Below are 16,921 nucleotides of genomic sequence, written 5' to 3'. Positions count from 1 at the left end.
TCCATGGTCTCCTTGGATCCACAGTGTCACAATGGACCACTGGATCCACGTGGCCCTGCTGTGTCACCATGGCCCCTTGGTTTCATGGGTCCCCAGGGTCACAATTGACTCCTTGCTTCCATGTCACACCCTCAGTGCCAAAATGGCCAATTTGTTCCATGTGGAACACAAAAGATTGATAGAAACATTGAGCAAATCCTGCTTAACACAGCTGGGAACATCTGTTTGCATTCCAAAGAGAGGTTAAAGGTGAGGCTGGCACCAGCAGCTTCCATCTGCAACAGAGATCCAGGGAAAGGACAGGGACAGAGAATTCAGCTGGGAGACTCAGAGAATTCTGCTTCCAGAGATCATTTCTGGTCACACTGTCCCTTGTAGAAAGGTGACACCATTCCAGGCAGCCTGTACTGAGCAGGTGGCTCCTGAGTGGGGTTTGTTGTTCAGGAAACCTGCTCAAGCTTTTCCATTCTTTCTTTCTCAACAGGAAAACTTCTCCTGGACGTGTGTGCAAGCAGAGCCCTTAGGAGAGCAGGTGGGACATGGTGTAATGGGCTGGGACATGGAGCTGCAGAGCTCAGGGACAAGGTTCTGCTGCAGGGCACAGGGATGTCAGTGCCAGGTGGGCAATGTCAGACATGGTAAGGCTGGGGGTGAGGAGCAGCTTGTCCAAACAGGGTCAGCCCTCAGGGGGCTCATTCTTCTACATGCCCAGACCTCCTAAGGAGACAGTGAGCATCAAGATCACTTCTATCAGCTCTTCTCTGAACTGGAAAATAAAAAATACTCTGTTAAAATAAATAATTAATGTTCCATTAAATCTCTTTTCTTAAAGGATCTTTAAACTGACTCCAATCTGCTGTACAGGGCCTGAAAACTTGTAGACAATTGCAGGAAGAGGAAGCCCGCCCCACCGAGGGCTTTGTGTACTTTAATGAGCCCTACAATGGATCTTCAGCTGAGTCCAGGACCCTCAGGCACTGAGAGAAAGCTGAAGAAGCTGCTCATGAAGTCAGGAGCAAAACTCCAAGTCCCTTGGAGCATCACAGAGCCCCAATGAGGGCAGGGACTGCCAAAGGCTCCCAGGGACTGGTGAGAGCAGATCCTTGAGGCCAGGATTGCAGGGAGCCCAAGGCTCAGAGCAGGGAACTGCAATGCTGAGCAAGGCCTGGGCTGGCTGGGGGAAGCAGAAAGGCCAAGCCCTGAGCCCAGCCTGGCACAGCAGGGCCTGTCCCTCACGGGTGGCTCGGGGCTGTTTGTGGGGCAGGGGGATGTGAGGGGCAGCAAGGACAAATGCCAAAAATCTGCAACCCCTGCCAGTCTCCTCAGGGAGGGGCACGGGAGAACCAAGGTGCAGCCCCTCTGTCGTGGTTTGACACAGAAAGAGAATTTTTTTCCCGAAGGAAGAGGTCAATTTAGATATTGACCAATTGAAAGTAGACACGCCTCTGAGAACACAGAGGGGTGAAAGCAGAATTCCCAGGGGAACTCGCTCTCTTTGGTTCTGGTCAGCGTGCAGTGCAAACCTCCCCTGCCCAGCCACGAGCTGGGTGGGGGAGGGGAAGCCCCCATGGCCTGAAAGGTAGGCCCCAAGGGTGGTGGAAGGACTGGAACCGGGCTGGCCCCTGCAGATGGAAGGGTGGAAGAAATCTGGGATGTCTCCATTTCCCCCCCCCCCGGTTTCTCTCCGGAGGGGGAGAGAGAAAGAGACGGCAGCGATCCTGTCCTGTCAGCAATTCCACCACAAGGAAGGAGGAGCGGGGGGAGCTCCAAGGTGCCCAGTTGTGTGGGAGTTGCTGGATGTCCGGGCATCGAGCCATCCCTGGGAGTTCAGACTTTTAACCCTTTCTTGAGAAAATGAAAGCTTTGTGAATTTTCCTTTCCCCTCCTCGGTTTGAAAGAGAGGAAGAGGGACACCTTGGACCCTGGGATGTTGGAAGGAGGAATTCTAGAGGGGAGGGGGACAAGGAGTGGCTTTTGGCTGGACTTTTCCGTGTTAGCCACAACCTGAACCAATCTTCTCCTTCAAGAGGGACTGTGTTTTGGGAGGATGCCAGTGAGTCAAGAGACCTGCTTCGGCTGGGAAAAAGACAAAATTGGAGTGAACAGAGAAAAGGTTAGGGGGTTTGTGGTGGTGCCCCCTTGCCCTGGAAAGGAAAGAGAAGAGAAGAAGATCTCTGTTCTTGAGCCCTCAGCCCCAGGGGAAAATGGGGGGGACTGTGGTCCCAAACAATGAAAAACTGAACTGTTGTTTTCTCCCCTCTTGGCAGGGCATCCTTGAAAGGAAAAATCCTAAAGGCAGTGACCATCCATGCATTGTGGTGAGAGCACTGTGCATGGCAAGGAGAAGGGTCACCATGGCAAACTTTTTCTCCGGGCGGTGCCATGTGTGACATGGAAACACAGGATGTGGAGCTGTGTTTCTTGGGGGGTCTGTGGCACAGGAGAGACTCTGTTCCCTTGATGGACTAAGTGTCGATTGTTTGGAGGGTGGAAACCTGATTGGGGTCCAGATTGTGTCTCACTGTGGTTTGTTGGAGTTGGGTGGTGGGGGGAGGAATGTTTTGCAAGGTTTTAATTTGATCTTTGTGTGTTTTTTTTCTCCTTCTTTAGTTTTCTCTTTTCTTTTGTAGTAGTAGTTTAATAAAGTTTTTTTTCTGTTATTAAGCTTGGCCCTGCTTTGCTCTATTCTAAATTCCACTTCACAGCATTCAAGGGAGGGATCACATTTTCATGGGGGCACTGGCATTGTGCCAGTGTCAAACCATGACAACGGTCTATGTGCCAATTCCCGTCCCCCCCATTTCCCACACCACTCAGGATTTCTCACACCTGGGTCTACTCCTGGGTCAGGGGTCTCTTCAGCCCCTCTAGAAATCTCAGCCCTCATTCTAGAGAGACTGCAGACTGTAGAGAGAAAGCTTACCAGATTAAACACCAGGAAGATGGTCTCTTTAACAGTCAGGGGAAACGGAACATTCTCTAATAGGTAGCTGAGAGATTCAGAGGAGAAGAAGGAAAGCAACATCTGAAAAGCCTCATCCCCTGCTTCCCCTCTAACAAACTGGCTGCACAACCATGACCATGAGCCATGCATTCCTGGAACAGACTTCAGCACCTTCATAAACCCCTGAAAGCCATTACACCCAAGCCCAACCTGATGGATATTCTGGTCAGTGGCCTTCTACTGCAAAAACTACGTATTAGGGACAATACTGGAGTTATTCCTGGATAAGAAAATAAACCTAGGGACCATAGAGGGATTAAGATCTCAAAAAAACCCTAGGGACCAGAAACACATACAGGCCTCCACTCTAAAAAGACACTATGAATTCAAACAACAAAGCCAGTAACTGCTCCATACTAACACAAAGTAATTGGAAGCAAAATATGATTAGAATGAGTTTGTTTTTTTTTTTTTCCCTCTCTCCAGCCATGAAATGGGAAGCAAAATATTTGTCCTAGTTCAGAGCAAATCTGGGAGAAAAACCTCTGGAAGGAGCCCCCAGAAAAGAAACCCCCATGGCCCCTCCCCACCCACCTGATTCGGGAAGAATTTTCTCTGAGAGAAGTGGAAAAGAACCTGTTTATTTAACAAACAAAACCCTTCCCAGCACTAAAAAAATGAACAACAACAGATGACAACAAAACTCTTTCACCACTCTGCAGAGATGACAAATCCAGAAAGTCTCTCCTGGGGGTGGTCGCCCGGGTCTGGGCGCTGGGGATTGCTCTGGGCACTGGGGATGGCTGCTGCAGATCGCAGAGCGCAGGCTCCCGGTGCTCCTCGGTGTTTCCCAGATCCCAGTCCGGAGCAGGTTGGATGGTATTCAGGAAGAGGAAAGGAAAAGAAACAGTCCAGGGAAAGAACTGGACTGCTCAGCTAAACTAACTAGGAAGCAAAGGCAAAAGCAGAAGCAAGCCAAGCAAGCCAAGTAAAGCAAAAGCCAGCCAGCACTGGCCTCTTCTAGACAGCAGACCACGGGGGGAGGTGAGCCGGCTGATAACAAGGCAAAACAAACCTTCACTTTCAGAGTCAGTTCTGAAAGCACAGAACAGAATATCAAACATAAACAGAACCCACGATTGGAGATACAAACACCAGAACCTCACCCTGGGACATTCCACCCCTTATCTCCATATCTTCAACATCATGTAAAAACTTCATCAAGTTAAAACTTCCATCTTTCACTTACTCATACACATTTCCTTCCATCTCAATTACTCAAACCTTCAACACTTACACATTTCCTTCTATTTCACTTGCTCAAACCTTTGACACTTACACATTTCTTTCTGTCTCATGTCTGTGTGTTTTCATGCGCAGACACTGGCAGCAACATCCAGCAAACAGTGATATTTGCACATGAGTCTCACCCCACAATCAGATCCCCCTGAGGTACACATCGTGTTGCTCCATCTCTCTGCATTATCCACCATGTACAACCTGGTCCCTGAGCAAAGACAATCCCACAAATGGGTTTGTCTGTACTCAAGGCAGAATTGATCCACACTGATTTCCCTAACAAACCTCTGACATGTGCCACTGGGACTTCATGAACTATACTCAGGGGCTCAGACTGGGCAGGACCTGCTCGATTGGTGGAACCTCAGCTGTTAACTAACCAGGTGACCTTTGCTAAATGCTGCTCCCAATTTTTGAAAGATCCCCCACCCAATGCTTTTAAGGTGGTTTTTAACAGTCCATTGTACCTCTCCACTCTGCCTGCAGCTGGTGCATGGTAGGGGATGTGGTACACCCACTCAATGCCATGTTCCCTAGCCCAGGTGTTGATAAGGCTGTTCTTGAAATGAGTCCCATGGTCTGACTCAATCCTCTCAGGGGTACCATGCCTCCAAAGGACCTGCTTTTCAAGGCCCAGGATGGTGTTACAGGCTGTAGCATGAGACACAGGGTAGGTTTCCAACCATCCAGTGGTGGCTTTTACCATGGTGAGCACGTAGCGCTTGCCTTGGCGTGTCTGGGGCAGTGTGATGTAGTCAATCTGCCAGGCCTCCCCATACTTGTACTTGGACCACCGCCCACCATACCACAGGGGCTTCACCCGCTTGGCCTGTTTGATGGCAGCACAGGTCTCACAGTCATGGATCACCTGAGAAATACTGTCCATGGTTAGATCCATCCCTCGGTCTCGTGCCCACTTGTAGGTGGCATCTCTGCCCTGATGGCCTGAGGCATCACTGGCCCATTGTGCTCATAGCAACAGCCACTGGTTGAGGCTCACAGTCTGGTTTAGCTGCTGGCTTAGGCTCACAGTCTGGTTTAGCTGCTGGCTTAGGCTCACTGTCTGTTTTAGCTGCTGGCTTCGAGCCGGGGCTGTTGGCTGCAGCCTGAGTGACTGGGATCGCTGCTGATTTATCTCCCTGCCCCCCTTCCTCTGTCTGCTGCCCTACAGTATCTAGCAGGGTGTGATAAGCACATGCCAGGGCCCAGCTTGCTGCAATATTTTTCTCCTCAGACTTATCATGGCATTTCTCTTTCAGGTACATTGCCACCTCAGCTGGATTCTGAATTTGTTCACATGGGAAGTCCCAGGCTTTAGGGTCAGAAAATTCCTTTAAGATCTGGCCCATATGCTCCCATTTCTTTCTTGAACTCCCTCACATCTCCTGAGTTGAGAGGTACCTCCACATAACTATTCTCAGAATTTGGGTTGGTTGTCCCTGCTGACCAGCACTGGGGTTAGGGATCATTCCCAAAGCTACTTCCCTTCATGGATATAGAGCTTGCCCTTCCCTTTCTCTTTCCCCCCTTGTTAGACTATGAGTAACACAGCAATTTTCCTCAGGGACCGGCTCTGGGATTTCTACCTCTTGGTTATCAAAATCTCCCCCTTGATCTAAATCGGGGTAGACTGCGGGTGGTGCTGGTGGGGGTGGAGGAGGAGGATGTATGTATGGTAGAGGGGGTGCAGTTGGAACTTCCTCAGGCTTTTTATTTTTCTTTTTCCCTCCCTGGGTGCTTCAGGCAAAAAGTTTTGCTCTTGCTTCCCCCACTATCCAGAGAGCAGCATACTTGCTCTCTTCCATATCAAAAGGTTCTCTAGAGTTTACATAAATGTTTAATGCCTGGCAAATCCAGTCCTTGAAGTTTCCAAACACTGGCCAAAATAAATTATCACTACAGATTTGTTTTCCTCCCCATTCTTTTATACAATAATGTATCATTTTTGCCCTATCCTTCCCTTTCCTTGAAGGATATTCATCCCAAGATTTTATCATTAGACCTAACGGACTGTCAGGGGGGATCTGGGGAAGCGTTACCGGGGTCCCCGTCCCCATGGAAGCAGAGGGCTTGCTTTTCCTCTGTCCCATCTCCCAGGACACCTTCAGGCACACACACACTCGCGGCCCCTGTTGGTGCCCAGCCCCTCGCGGGCTCTGCAAACCGCACTACTCAGAGCTCTGCCCGTGCCTCGTCCTACAAGGACGTCTCACGCGTTATGTCCTGGGATCCCAGCCCAACCCAGCGGATCCCCACTTTTATACTCACGCTGTCCTGCGTCTTCGCCCGGCTTCGTGCACAAAGATTACGGGGTTACTGGTATCCCTTGTGCTCAATACCGAATTTGGGCTCGTCGGTAAGGGTCTGGGAAGGAAAAGCCTGCACCAGAGCCGCTGCAGAGGCAGCGGGGCGCCTCCCTGATTAGGAATTCCCACCCGGTCGCCCTTATCCAAGTCACGGCACCAAATTTGTTATGGACAAATTCAATTGGGGAGGCTAATTATCGATAAATCAATTAACAAGAATTTATTAAGCAAGTGGTATTAAGCAAAAGAACAGCGCTGGGTGGCTGGGGAGCCTCTGCTCTGCCACGGAGCACCTTCCCCCTTTGACCTTTTTGTTTTTATACGTCCCGGTTGACGTATTTTCTCTCGATGCACTCTGCGTCGGTGCAATTGGTTGCTGGGGGTCTTTTTTTCTGCCCTTGGAGGTCGCAGGAATGAAGGCTCCTCATCTTCCTTGCAGATTGTCCTTGGCCTAAAAGTTAACTTGTATATAATTAGTTACACAGTCTTCTATGCTAGTTGCATTCCCTACTCAGTTCAAATTCTTGTCTCCTTTAACACTCATTTTGATGAACAAAGACCATTTTATTTATTACACCCACTCTCTCCCAGTGCCCCCCAGCGTGTCCATCTCTCTGCTGCCCTCGAGCTCCCAGCCCGGCCCCGGCCGCCTGCTCCCATCCAGCTGAGGTGGTTCCAGGGCCAGCAGGAGCTCTCTGTGGTGGCCACCGACGTGGTCCCCAACGGGGACTGGACCCACCAGCTCCTGGTGCTGCTGGAAACCCCAACCCAGGCTGGGCTCACCTCCACCTGCCAACAACATCAGCCTGGAACAACCTGTGAGCTGGAACTGGGGTATGGGGGAGGAACTGAGGGTGCTCGGAGAGCCACTGGGATGTGCTGGGAGAACCTGGGAGGGAGTTGGAGAGAGCCTGGTTTCAACTGGGAGAGGAAGTTGGGGGTTTAGAAGGGCTAAGAAGGGGTTTGAAGGATACTGGGGAGGGTGGGATGAGGTTCTGGGGGTCCTGTTGGGCACTGGGAGGGCGTTTGGGTGCGCTAGGTTTAAGTGGGAGGGAATAGAGTGAGCCTGAAGGAGCTGGATGGAGATTGGGGATGGAAAAGCAGAGATTGGGATGAGGTTGGTTGTGCTGGGAAGAGACTGGGAGGGCTCTGGGTGAGTCCTGGTGGGGCTGGGAAGGGACTGGGATAGGCTTTAGGGGTCCTGGGGCAGTGGGGGACGACTATAAGGAGGCTGTGGGATCCTGAGAGGGACAGGAGGGGCTTTGGTGGGTCCTGGGGAGGTCAGGAAGGGATCAAGAGGGAGGTTTCAAGGGATCCTGAGTGGGCTGGGAGAGACTAGGAAAGTGCTTGGAGGGGCTTGAGTGTCTGTGAGAGTTTTTAGGAGATCCTGACCCCTGCGGACCACCCAGAGATGTTGCTGGATGCTGCCGCAGCAAGATGCTGACAGGAACTGGAGACTCCCAAATTGGGCTTCGTCTTCCTGGCACTGGGGATCGGGTTCTACCTGTGCAAGAGAGTCTGGGGGGTCCCGTGTGTCGTGTCCCCCCTCCTCTGGAATGTGTGTGCTCCCCGGGGCCCCCAGCCTGGTGTCACCCCCTTTTCTCTGCCCACAGAGCTCCTGAGCCGCCGGCGGCCGCAGCCGCTCCCTGTGACCTCGGGCCTTGCCGGGACCCCCCCCGCTCTATCCCCACGCTGATTTTGGGAGGGTCGAGTGTCCCCCAGCCCTGCTGTCACTCTGCCCCTGCCCGCCTGTTCCCAGTGTTCCCAGTAAAGCTTCCCAGTTAAACCCAGCCCAGTTCATGGGGGCACTGGGGAGGGACTTGGGGGGACCCCACGGCGGGGCCGGCACTGGGCAGGGAGGGCGGGTCCAGGTGGGGAACACTGCCTGCTGCGGGTCTGCCCGGCAACTGGTGAGTCATCAGCCCCGCTCTCGCTGATTGGCTGACTCTTCTCCACCGCGTTCTCTCATTGGCTGAGGAGAGGCCCGGCAGTGCAGAGAAGGAACGGGAGAGATCCCGCCCCGAGCACCGGCACGGGGACAACAGACCCGGCCTGGGCACAGGGAGGGAATTTATTACCAACCAAACCACGGCAGCACCAGGAGAAGGGAAAGAAATCCCTCCAGCACCTTCCCCCACCCAACGGGGATCACCCACAACAGGGTTATCCACCATGGAGAGACGGGGACATCCGAGTTTAGAGCAAAGCCAATTTTATTGAGTGTACCAGGTGTTTATACAGGGATTTACTTGTATGGGGCTTATAGAGGGCTCTGTTTTTGGTAACAATTTCCCATTGGTTACACCTTCTTGGTGACATCCAGTAACCTGGGAACATTTATGTTATCACAAAGACTCACACCATGTTGCCTGGTCACTTCTTGCCCAGGGAGACTTCAAGTGTGTCTGTGTCTCCCACAGTTTCTGCTCAGTCAGGCCTCAGATATCAGGCCCCTTGATCAGCTCCATTGCTTTACTCTCTGTTTTATTCCCCATACCGGGGCACCAGGGCTCTGCCCCACGGGGGTCACTGGGGATCATCCAGCCTGGATCCTCCCATGGGGGATGGAGCTGCAGCAGCACACCAAGCTCTTCCCTCACTCTCTTCCCTCACTCCAAGCTCTTCCCAAACCCTCATCCCTCACTCAGGGCACTCACAGGGCTTCCCTTAGTGGTGCCTCCGTTGGTGTGTGGTCAAGGCTGAGCTCTGTGAGAAGCTCTTCCCACACTTCCCACACTCATAGGGCCTCTCCCTGGTGTGGATGCGCCGGTGCTTGGTGAGGTGGGAGTTTTGCTTGAAGCCCTCCCCGCAGTCGGGGCAGTGGAAGGGCCTCTCCTCTGTGTGAATCCGCTCATGGAGGAGGAGATTGGAGCTGGTCTGAAACCTCTTCCCACACTGGGGACACTCGTAGGGCCTCTCCCCAGTGTGGATGCACTGGTGTGCTCGCAGGCCTGAGCTCCTCCCAAAGCTCTTCCCACATTCCAAGCACTCATAGGGCCGTTCCCCAGTGTGGATCACCTGGTGCTGGATCAGGCCAGACATGTCTTTGAAGCCCTTCCCACATTTCCCACACTCGTAGGGCCTCTCCCCGGTGTGGATGCGCCGGTGCACGGTGAGGTCGGAGTTGTGCTTGAAGCCCTTCCCACAGTCGGGGCAGCGGTAGGGCCTCTCCTCTGTGTGACTCCGCTCATGTCTGAGGAGAGTGGAGCTTCTCTGAAACCTCTTCCCACACTCCCCACACTCGTAGGGCCGTTCCCCAGTGTGGATCCTCTGGTGCCGGATGAGGCTGGAGCTCCACCTGAAACCCTTCCCACATTCCAAGCACTTGTGGGGCTTCTCCCTGCCATGAGGCTTCTTCACCAGCTCCGAGCTCTGGCTGGATCTCCGCCCGCCTTCCTGGCTCAGGGGGGCTCTTTCCTCCCCGCAGCTCCCTGGGCTGGGTTTGCAGCTCCTCCTCCTGCAGCATCTCCGGGGCTTTTCCTCCTCCTCCATCCAGCCACGCCCTGGAAATGACAAATCCTGATTTGACAGAAAAACAAGAGAAAAGCTCCTTGTACTGGAGGTTCCTCCTTGCCCAAGTTCATCTCAGGAAGTCACTGGGAATCTTGTGTCTATAAGAACCTACAAAACACCAAGATTTAGCTCAAAAATCCTGCAAACTTCAAGACACAGTACAAAACCTCCCCAAACATAGCAGCTCAGCAAATCCACCTCCAAAACATAAAGATTCAGCTGCCACATAAAACCAAAGCACCAACATTTAGCCCAAGCAAGCTCAGAAACAAGAAGATTCACCCTGTGAAAATCGTGGATCCCCCTCCACAGTCACCTGCTGCATGTGGGGGGAGCAGCGCTCCTGGGGCTGGGGGGAGGCTGCAGACACAGGGAGGGGTGGAACCTTCTGCTGCTTCCTCTTTCTGCTCCGCCTCCTCCTCCTCCTGTGTCTCTCCTCTTCCTCCTGCTATTCCTCCTTCTCCTGCACAATCCCACCCTCCCCTGCCACCTGCATCTTTTGACCATTCTGTTCCTCAAGCCTGCTTCTCCTTCCCTTCTCCTCCTGCCCCCAGGCCCAGCACCCACTGCCGGCTCCCTCTTCCCCCCAGACCCACCGCATCCCAGCGCAGGGGCAGGGATGGAGCTGGGGCAGGTCGGGCTGGGGCAGCGCTGGGCTCTCGGCCGCTCCCGCCCGCACTCGGTCCCCACTGCAGCCGCTCCCGCCAGGACAGCGCGGGGGGGCCCGGCCTTGGCGCTGCCCCACTCCCACCTCCCCAAATTCCCCTCGCGGGGCCATGGGGCCGAGGGGGGGCGCAGGTGGGTCCAGGTGGGGAACGCGGGGAGCTGCGAGTCTGCCTGGCAACTGGTGAGTCATCAGCGCCGCGGGCTCTGATTGGCTGAGCTCTGCCCGAGCCCTGGGGCTGCAGCACAGAGGGGACACCCTGCTCCAGGGGGGATGTCCCACAAACGGGGGACCCCATGGAAGGAACCACAGGAAAGTGTCTTTACAAACAGATGCTCTAAAGATGCTCGGAGATAGGGCCAGTGATCTGTACATAAGGAAGTGACAGGAGACACCATCAGTTTCAGAAAATGTTATTAACTGATGACACAGACTGCTCCTCAGACAAGGTCCTGCTCAATTAATGAACTTCCAGAAGAACAACAAAGCCTTAACAGAGCCATGAATATCATCTGCTGTGCAATAGTGGGGTGCATATTAATGGGGGTATACAGTAGGTGGATTGGGAAGTCTGTAGCTCTCAAGTACTTCAGCCAACACAGAAAGGGAAAGGGAGATGCAGCCGGGAAAATTAGGATGAAAAGGAGGCTCTGTCCTCTAATACTTAGAGAGAGCTGATGGGGAATGTCCCATGGCCTCTCCCTTTTATTAGTAATGAAATTATTTTACAGGACTCCTCTGTCTGCTTTGTGGACAGAAACCTCTGGCAATGTCAATTTTCCCGCACATCCTCGGGCTCATCCCGAATTCCTTCCACCCTCCGGGGCGGCGGGCAGGGAGTGCAGCTGAAGGTGCCTCACCCACTTTGGGTGATCGGCTCCCTTGGCTGGCGGCGGCACCGGGGATTGATTGGGGACCCGGGAGTGACCAGGAGACAGGCGAGTGACACATCAGGGGGGTCTGTGAAGGGTCAGCAGTGAGAGAGCACTGAAAATCTCATCAGTGAGTGTCCTGGGATCCTCGGGGAGTGAACATGGCAGGGCACCCATGGAGGGGAGAAAAGGGAAAGCCAGGAAGGGGGCCTGGCCAAAGGGATGATGATCCCAAAATGTCTCTGAAGGGTCCCTTGGGAGAATGTTGAGGTAGTTTGCACATTCCCCCAGAGGTAATTAAGGACATGGACACCCAGGGGGGCAATAAGGGAAGGGGAGAAGGGATTTGGACAACAGGGGATGCATGGTGTTGGTGTGCTGGGATGGAATTGGGTGAAGGAGAGTGCAGCAATATGGTTCAGGCAAGAAGCAGCAGGAGGAATCTGTGTGGTAAGAAAAAGGATGACGGAAAAGAGGAGAAGGAGAAAAATACTCAGGATTGGGATGATTTTCAGCAGGGTCTTATTCTCGAAATTTGCCAGCTGATCCAGATCCTTTCCATCCCCGGTTTCCAGAAGAGGAAAAGCAGGAGGTCAGGATGCCAGGGGTTTCTCTGCGGTGGCAGCGGCAGCACCGGGCGCAGAGGTGCGGCACCGGGAGCACGGGCTGGGGCCTGTGGGGAGCTGCGGGGCCGGGCCGGGGCTGTGGGGCAGCCGGGGCTCAGCGCCGGGCGCTGCCTGACCCCACCAGCCCCGGGCAGGGCCGGCAGTGGCCCCCGGCCCCCAGGAGGCTGCGGGACGCCCCGGCCGCTGCCCGGCCCCGGGGAGCTGCCGGCCCTGCCCGCCGGGGGGGCCGCCTTTGGACACTGCGGCAGGACAGGCACCGGCTCTGCCACACGGGCTGGGCAGGGACCCTGAGCACAACGGGGAAAACAAAGGAACAGCTGGGAAATGCAGAGTGCACATGGAAGGATCAGGATTTTCTGTTCAGGATTTCGTTTGGGTCCCTGCAGAAAGGAAAGGTTTTGCAGAAAGCTCAGCAGCTCTCAGAGGATGAGCACCCACAGGCAGTGACTGGGGCTGCAGGAGTGGCACAAGAAGCCCTGCAGCACTTGGGCACAAGGGCACAGCAGCTGAAGGCAAGAAGGGATGAGCAAAAGGCCAAGCTGAAGGCAAAGGCCACGGCAGAGTTCCCACAGCCCTGAGGGATCAACCCCAGGGCCCAAGGGGGCCCCAGCACCCAGGGCATGACGGGGTCGGCCACAAGCACCTGGCAGAGGCATTGCCCTCCTGGCCAGGGCAGAGCCCACCCAAACAGCCCCTGGGAAGGAGTCAGGGCTCCAGCTGCAGCCCACAAGGACATTGCAAGCACAGACAGCAGCACCCTCAGCAGGAGCAAGTCCACCCCTGCATGGACATGGATTGGCAGGGCTCTCTGAGCTCCCATCCCACCGGGGACCCACCACACTGGAGCCCTGGAGAACATTCAGGCTGGGTCTGCATCCAGAGGAGGCCTCTCCTGATGGACACAGGGGCCTCTCCATCCACTCTGAATCTTACACCTAAGGGGGGAAAATTGTAAAGGTATGTTTAATTATTAAGGGAATAAATGGGAAAGTTGAGCTGGTGTCATTTGTTCAATCACTATTAGGAGCTGAAGAGAATAGGTTTGAAATAAACTAATTTCTTTTTCTTCCTACTCTGATTGTTATTAACTAGGAAGGAATTTGATGGTGGTATTGTAATATTGTAAAAGGTGATACAGAGGCTATTGCTGCTGTACCTTTGTGTCAAATGTCTGGGAAGGCCTATGCTGAAGGGAACCCAGAGGTGTGGGCAGCCCCATGGAAAGATGGAAAATTTGATGTGGAGCCTCTCCAAATTACTTGGAAGCAACCAGGACAAGTGGTGTCTAAAAGCAACACCCTGTTCCAGGGGAGGGAAGGAAGGGCTCACAGCCTGGTATGGAGTCCCTGCTAAAGGCAGGGCTCTTGGAGCCAGGGATGTCTCCCTACAGCACTCCTATCCTGCCAGTCAGGGAATCGGATGGCTCCAATGAGGAGGACAAGAACAAGTGGTAGACAAAGCCCCTCTGAAATGGCTGAATTTTCTGGCTAAAAGTTGTATTTTGAGTATTTGAAAAAAAATTACAAATGGTGAAGAGAAAGGTTAAATATATGGGACATAATTTGACTGAAGGATTGATCCAGAGAGAGTCTAGGCAATTTCAGATGTAAAGAAGTAAACTAAAATAAGGAAAAGACCAAGACGAGCTGCAACAATTCTGAGAATTAAAACACAAATACACAACCTGGATTGAGGATTCTATGTTCCAGCCAGAACATTGTAGGACTTTTTAACCCCAGACAGCTTTCATGCTGTGGTATGGACAGGAGAAAGTGAGCAAAACTTGAGAAAATGAACAACCAAAAATATTGATGCCTCAGCTCTGGCTCTTCCAGACTCAGAAAAGAAATTGGAATTGTAGGTGAATGTTCAACAGGGCCATGCCAAAGGAATCCTTGGGCCAAAATGTTTCACCCAGTGGCCAGAGTGGCCTCATTGCCTGCAGAATTGTGCAGCCACAGCTTCAATGGGAACCAAGGCCCAAAACCTGATGACAACAGGATCTCCGACTGTTCCAGTCTGCCATCAAGTTCAAGCTTTGATAAGCAAAAGAGCCTCGCAATGGATGAGCAGTGCTCGGTAATTATAGTGTGAAACTTGTTCAGTGGCACAGGAGGATTCAGAACTGAGCACAGGGGAAGGGTTTAACCCAGCCTCCTGTTTGAACAGCCCACAGAGGGGCTGGGAAGAAACCCAGCACTGCATTCAAGTGACACAGCTCCAGACCCAGCCTGGGGGAGATTCAGGAGACATTGCCTGGCCTGAGGCAGAAAATGTCTTTGTGGATGGCTCTTCAAGGGCAGCAGAAGGGAAAAGAGTTCCAAGACACGCTGTTATTGAGGAAAGAGAATCAGACAAAGCGCAGGTTACCCCCATGGTCAGCTCAACCGGCACAGCTGTGTGTGCTTGTAAGAGCCTGGCACTGAAATGCCCTGAGCAGGAAGGCTTCAATATCTTCTGGTGACACCATCTCACCTAACAGGGGGGCAAAAGCAATTCTGATTGCTCAGCAACCACTGGATCACTTATTAAGGTAACTGTAAAAGAAGTAATTAATATAAAAGGGATTGTGGAAGAAACAGACTCAGACAAGCAGAACTCATTCTCCAGGAAAGATCCTCCAGGGGCTTATGGAAGCTTTAGGAATACAGTGGGACCTCCAGAACCCCTGGCACCCCCACAGCTCAGGCTGGGTACAAAGAATGAATGGGGAAAGAAAGAAACACCTTTGGAAGCTGGGGATAGAAACCAGGATGCCATGGGTACGGCTTTTGCCATTGGCTTGGGCAAGAAGAAGAGCCAGACCCAGGGCAGATACTAAATTATTTCCCTTGCATTTGATCTCTGGAATTCCTTACTCTGGTAATTCTCCACCTAGTGCAGGGTGGAGATAAGGGATGCACATTTAAAGCAGTCTGTGGCCAGAATCCTGTCTCTGGTGCAATCTCTCTCCCAGGAAGCTGGGCTGGCACAGAGCCTGCCTTGGCACTTTGCTGTTGCCAACATCCAAGCAGGACATGGGCTCTGCCTAAGGAGTGCAAAGCAGCACCACTGGTGGCCAAGTGGCGTGGCCCATGCCAAGGGGCCCCGAGGCCAGAAACAGCCGCCAGCACAGCTGAACACGGGGGGACCCCTCAGCCTGGGCTCCAGGTCTCTGCAGCCCCGGAGATTTGCACTTCCCGCCTGCAGCAGGAGGATGGGAGGCCCCCCTGAGCCTGCACTGAAGGCAGCGCAGCAGCAGCCAGGGCTCCACAGCGGGGCAAGGCCCTGGGCCTGCCCACACCTCCTCTGCTGAAATCCTCGGCCTGGCCACCCTCCCTGGGCAGCTCCAGCCACCGGGGCCAGCCCTTGCTGCCACTGCTGCAGCTTCAGTGCTCACTGGGCCTGCACTGCCACAGCTGCTGGGGACACACCGGGACAATTCCACTCTGGCTCTCACTCACACTCACACACTGCCCTGCCTGACAGTGCATCCATGGAAAATAGACCAGCTCATAGACTTGAACATTGTTAACCTTTGATTTCTCTACTGAGGCTTGCTTTGCCTTGGCCTTGGGGAAACAAATGTTAAAGGTTTTGTTAAGGGATGTTACACCACTCAGTGGAGATGAGTTTCACGTCTCAACACACTGGGAATGGCCCAAAAGATACCCACAAAGACAACGACCAGCAGCAAAACATCAACCCCAGCAGCAAACAGCAACCAACACCTACCCCAGACACTGCCCCCGGCAGGGCTGCAGACACCTGGTCTGCAAAAGGCTGAGAAGGAAATCCAGCACTTCCCACCTCATTAACAGCACAAGCAAAGAAATCCAGGTCCAAGAGGAAACCAAATACTAAAAACTGGACAACTTGAAACTACAGAACATTAAACCAGTGGATTTAGATTGCTTCAGACTGCACAAATTTGGGGAAAACCTAGTAAAACCCGCATGTAATGGAACTATTTTCTCTGCACACCTGGGCTATGTGGGAATGGAATGATTTTTGTTGCACATCCTGGCCAGAATCAAGGAATGCCTTTACTCTAACACTAAAAAGATTAGTGAAGTTTTGCTTTTTCCTGAAGTTTCAATGCAAAGTTTATAGCATTAGAGTATTTTTTTATTACTCATACTTCTATGTAGCTGGTTAGGTTTGGGTAAAGAATGTGAGAATGAGTTTTTCTTCCGAGGGGAAGTAGAAAAAAACTGAATCACCTTGGGATTTTTTTGTCTATGTTTTTGCATAGCAGTAAAATAAACCAAAATTTTGATCTGGGTTTCTCGAAGTTCACCTTTAGGCTGCATCACTAGAAGAGATTTAAAGTGAGCCCTTAATGTTTAAACAGGTAGCCTGGACAGGAGATTTAGAAATGCAAATTAACACTGCTGGGGAAAAGTGAGGACAATGTACCTGGCTCTTCTTGCCTGGGGCAGGAATTGGCTGATTCCCTCTGCCCCTCACCCCAAGCTCTGCCTGCTTGCACAGATGGAATCTGCACAGCTGAAGGCAGAGCCCATGCTGAGGATCTCTGACTCTGCAACAGAAATGGCTGAAGCTGCAAAGGGAAACAGCAAATGGAGAATGTTGGGAAAACTTCACTAAAATATGGGGGTATCATCCCTCTGCCCACTCCAACATCTGCTGTCACTGTCTGTGCTGTACAGGGTGTATCAGAGCACTGGGGCTTTTCCTAGAACAAGTTCAGGGAA

The 16,921-nt window shown here is 52.8% G+C and overlaps 2 protein-coding genes and 1 long non-coding RNA gene across 3 annotated transcripts in view; 1 reads left to right on the top strand and 2 right to left on the bottom strand.

Annotated features, from left to right (window-relative positions):
* Window positions 1-16,921, bottom strand: part of LOC144248632 (uncharacterized) — a 60,004-nt gene that overhangs the window by 25,816 nt on the left and 17,267 nt on the right. The gene's annotated exons all lie outside the window — the stretch shown is intronic.
* On the top strand, window positions 1,207-2,660 carry LOC144248818 (uncharacterized). Its single transcript, XR_014950968.1, has 2 exons — window positions 1,207-2,113; window positions 2,268-2,660. It is a non-coding gene; the product is annotated as an uncharacterized LOC144248818 (long non-coding RNA).
* On the bottom strand, window positions 8,751-9,865 carry LOC146764115 (uncharacterized). Its single transcript, XM_085565412.1, has 2 exons — window positions 9,855-9,865; window positions 8,751-9,742 (listed from the first exon to the last, which is right to left on the bottom strand). The coding sequence occupies exons 1-2, from the start codon at window positions 9,863-9,865 to the stop codon at window positions 9,217-9,219; spliced, it is 537 nt and encodes a 178-aa protein (XP_085421538.1). The 3' UTR covers window positions 8,751-9,216.

This window comes from Lonchura striata, chromosome 36, assembly GCF_050655825.1.
Source record: "Lonchura striata isolate lonStrDom1 chromosome 36, ASM5065582v1, whole genome shotgun sequence".
Classification (NCBI taxonomy): Eukaryota; Metazoa; Chordata; class Aves; order Passeriformes; family Estrildidae; genus Lonchura; species Lonchura striata.
Note: the sequence above shows the minus strand (reverse complement) of the source record. Positions and strands in the feature narration are given on the sequence as shown.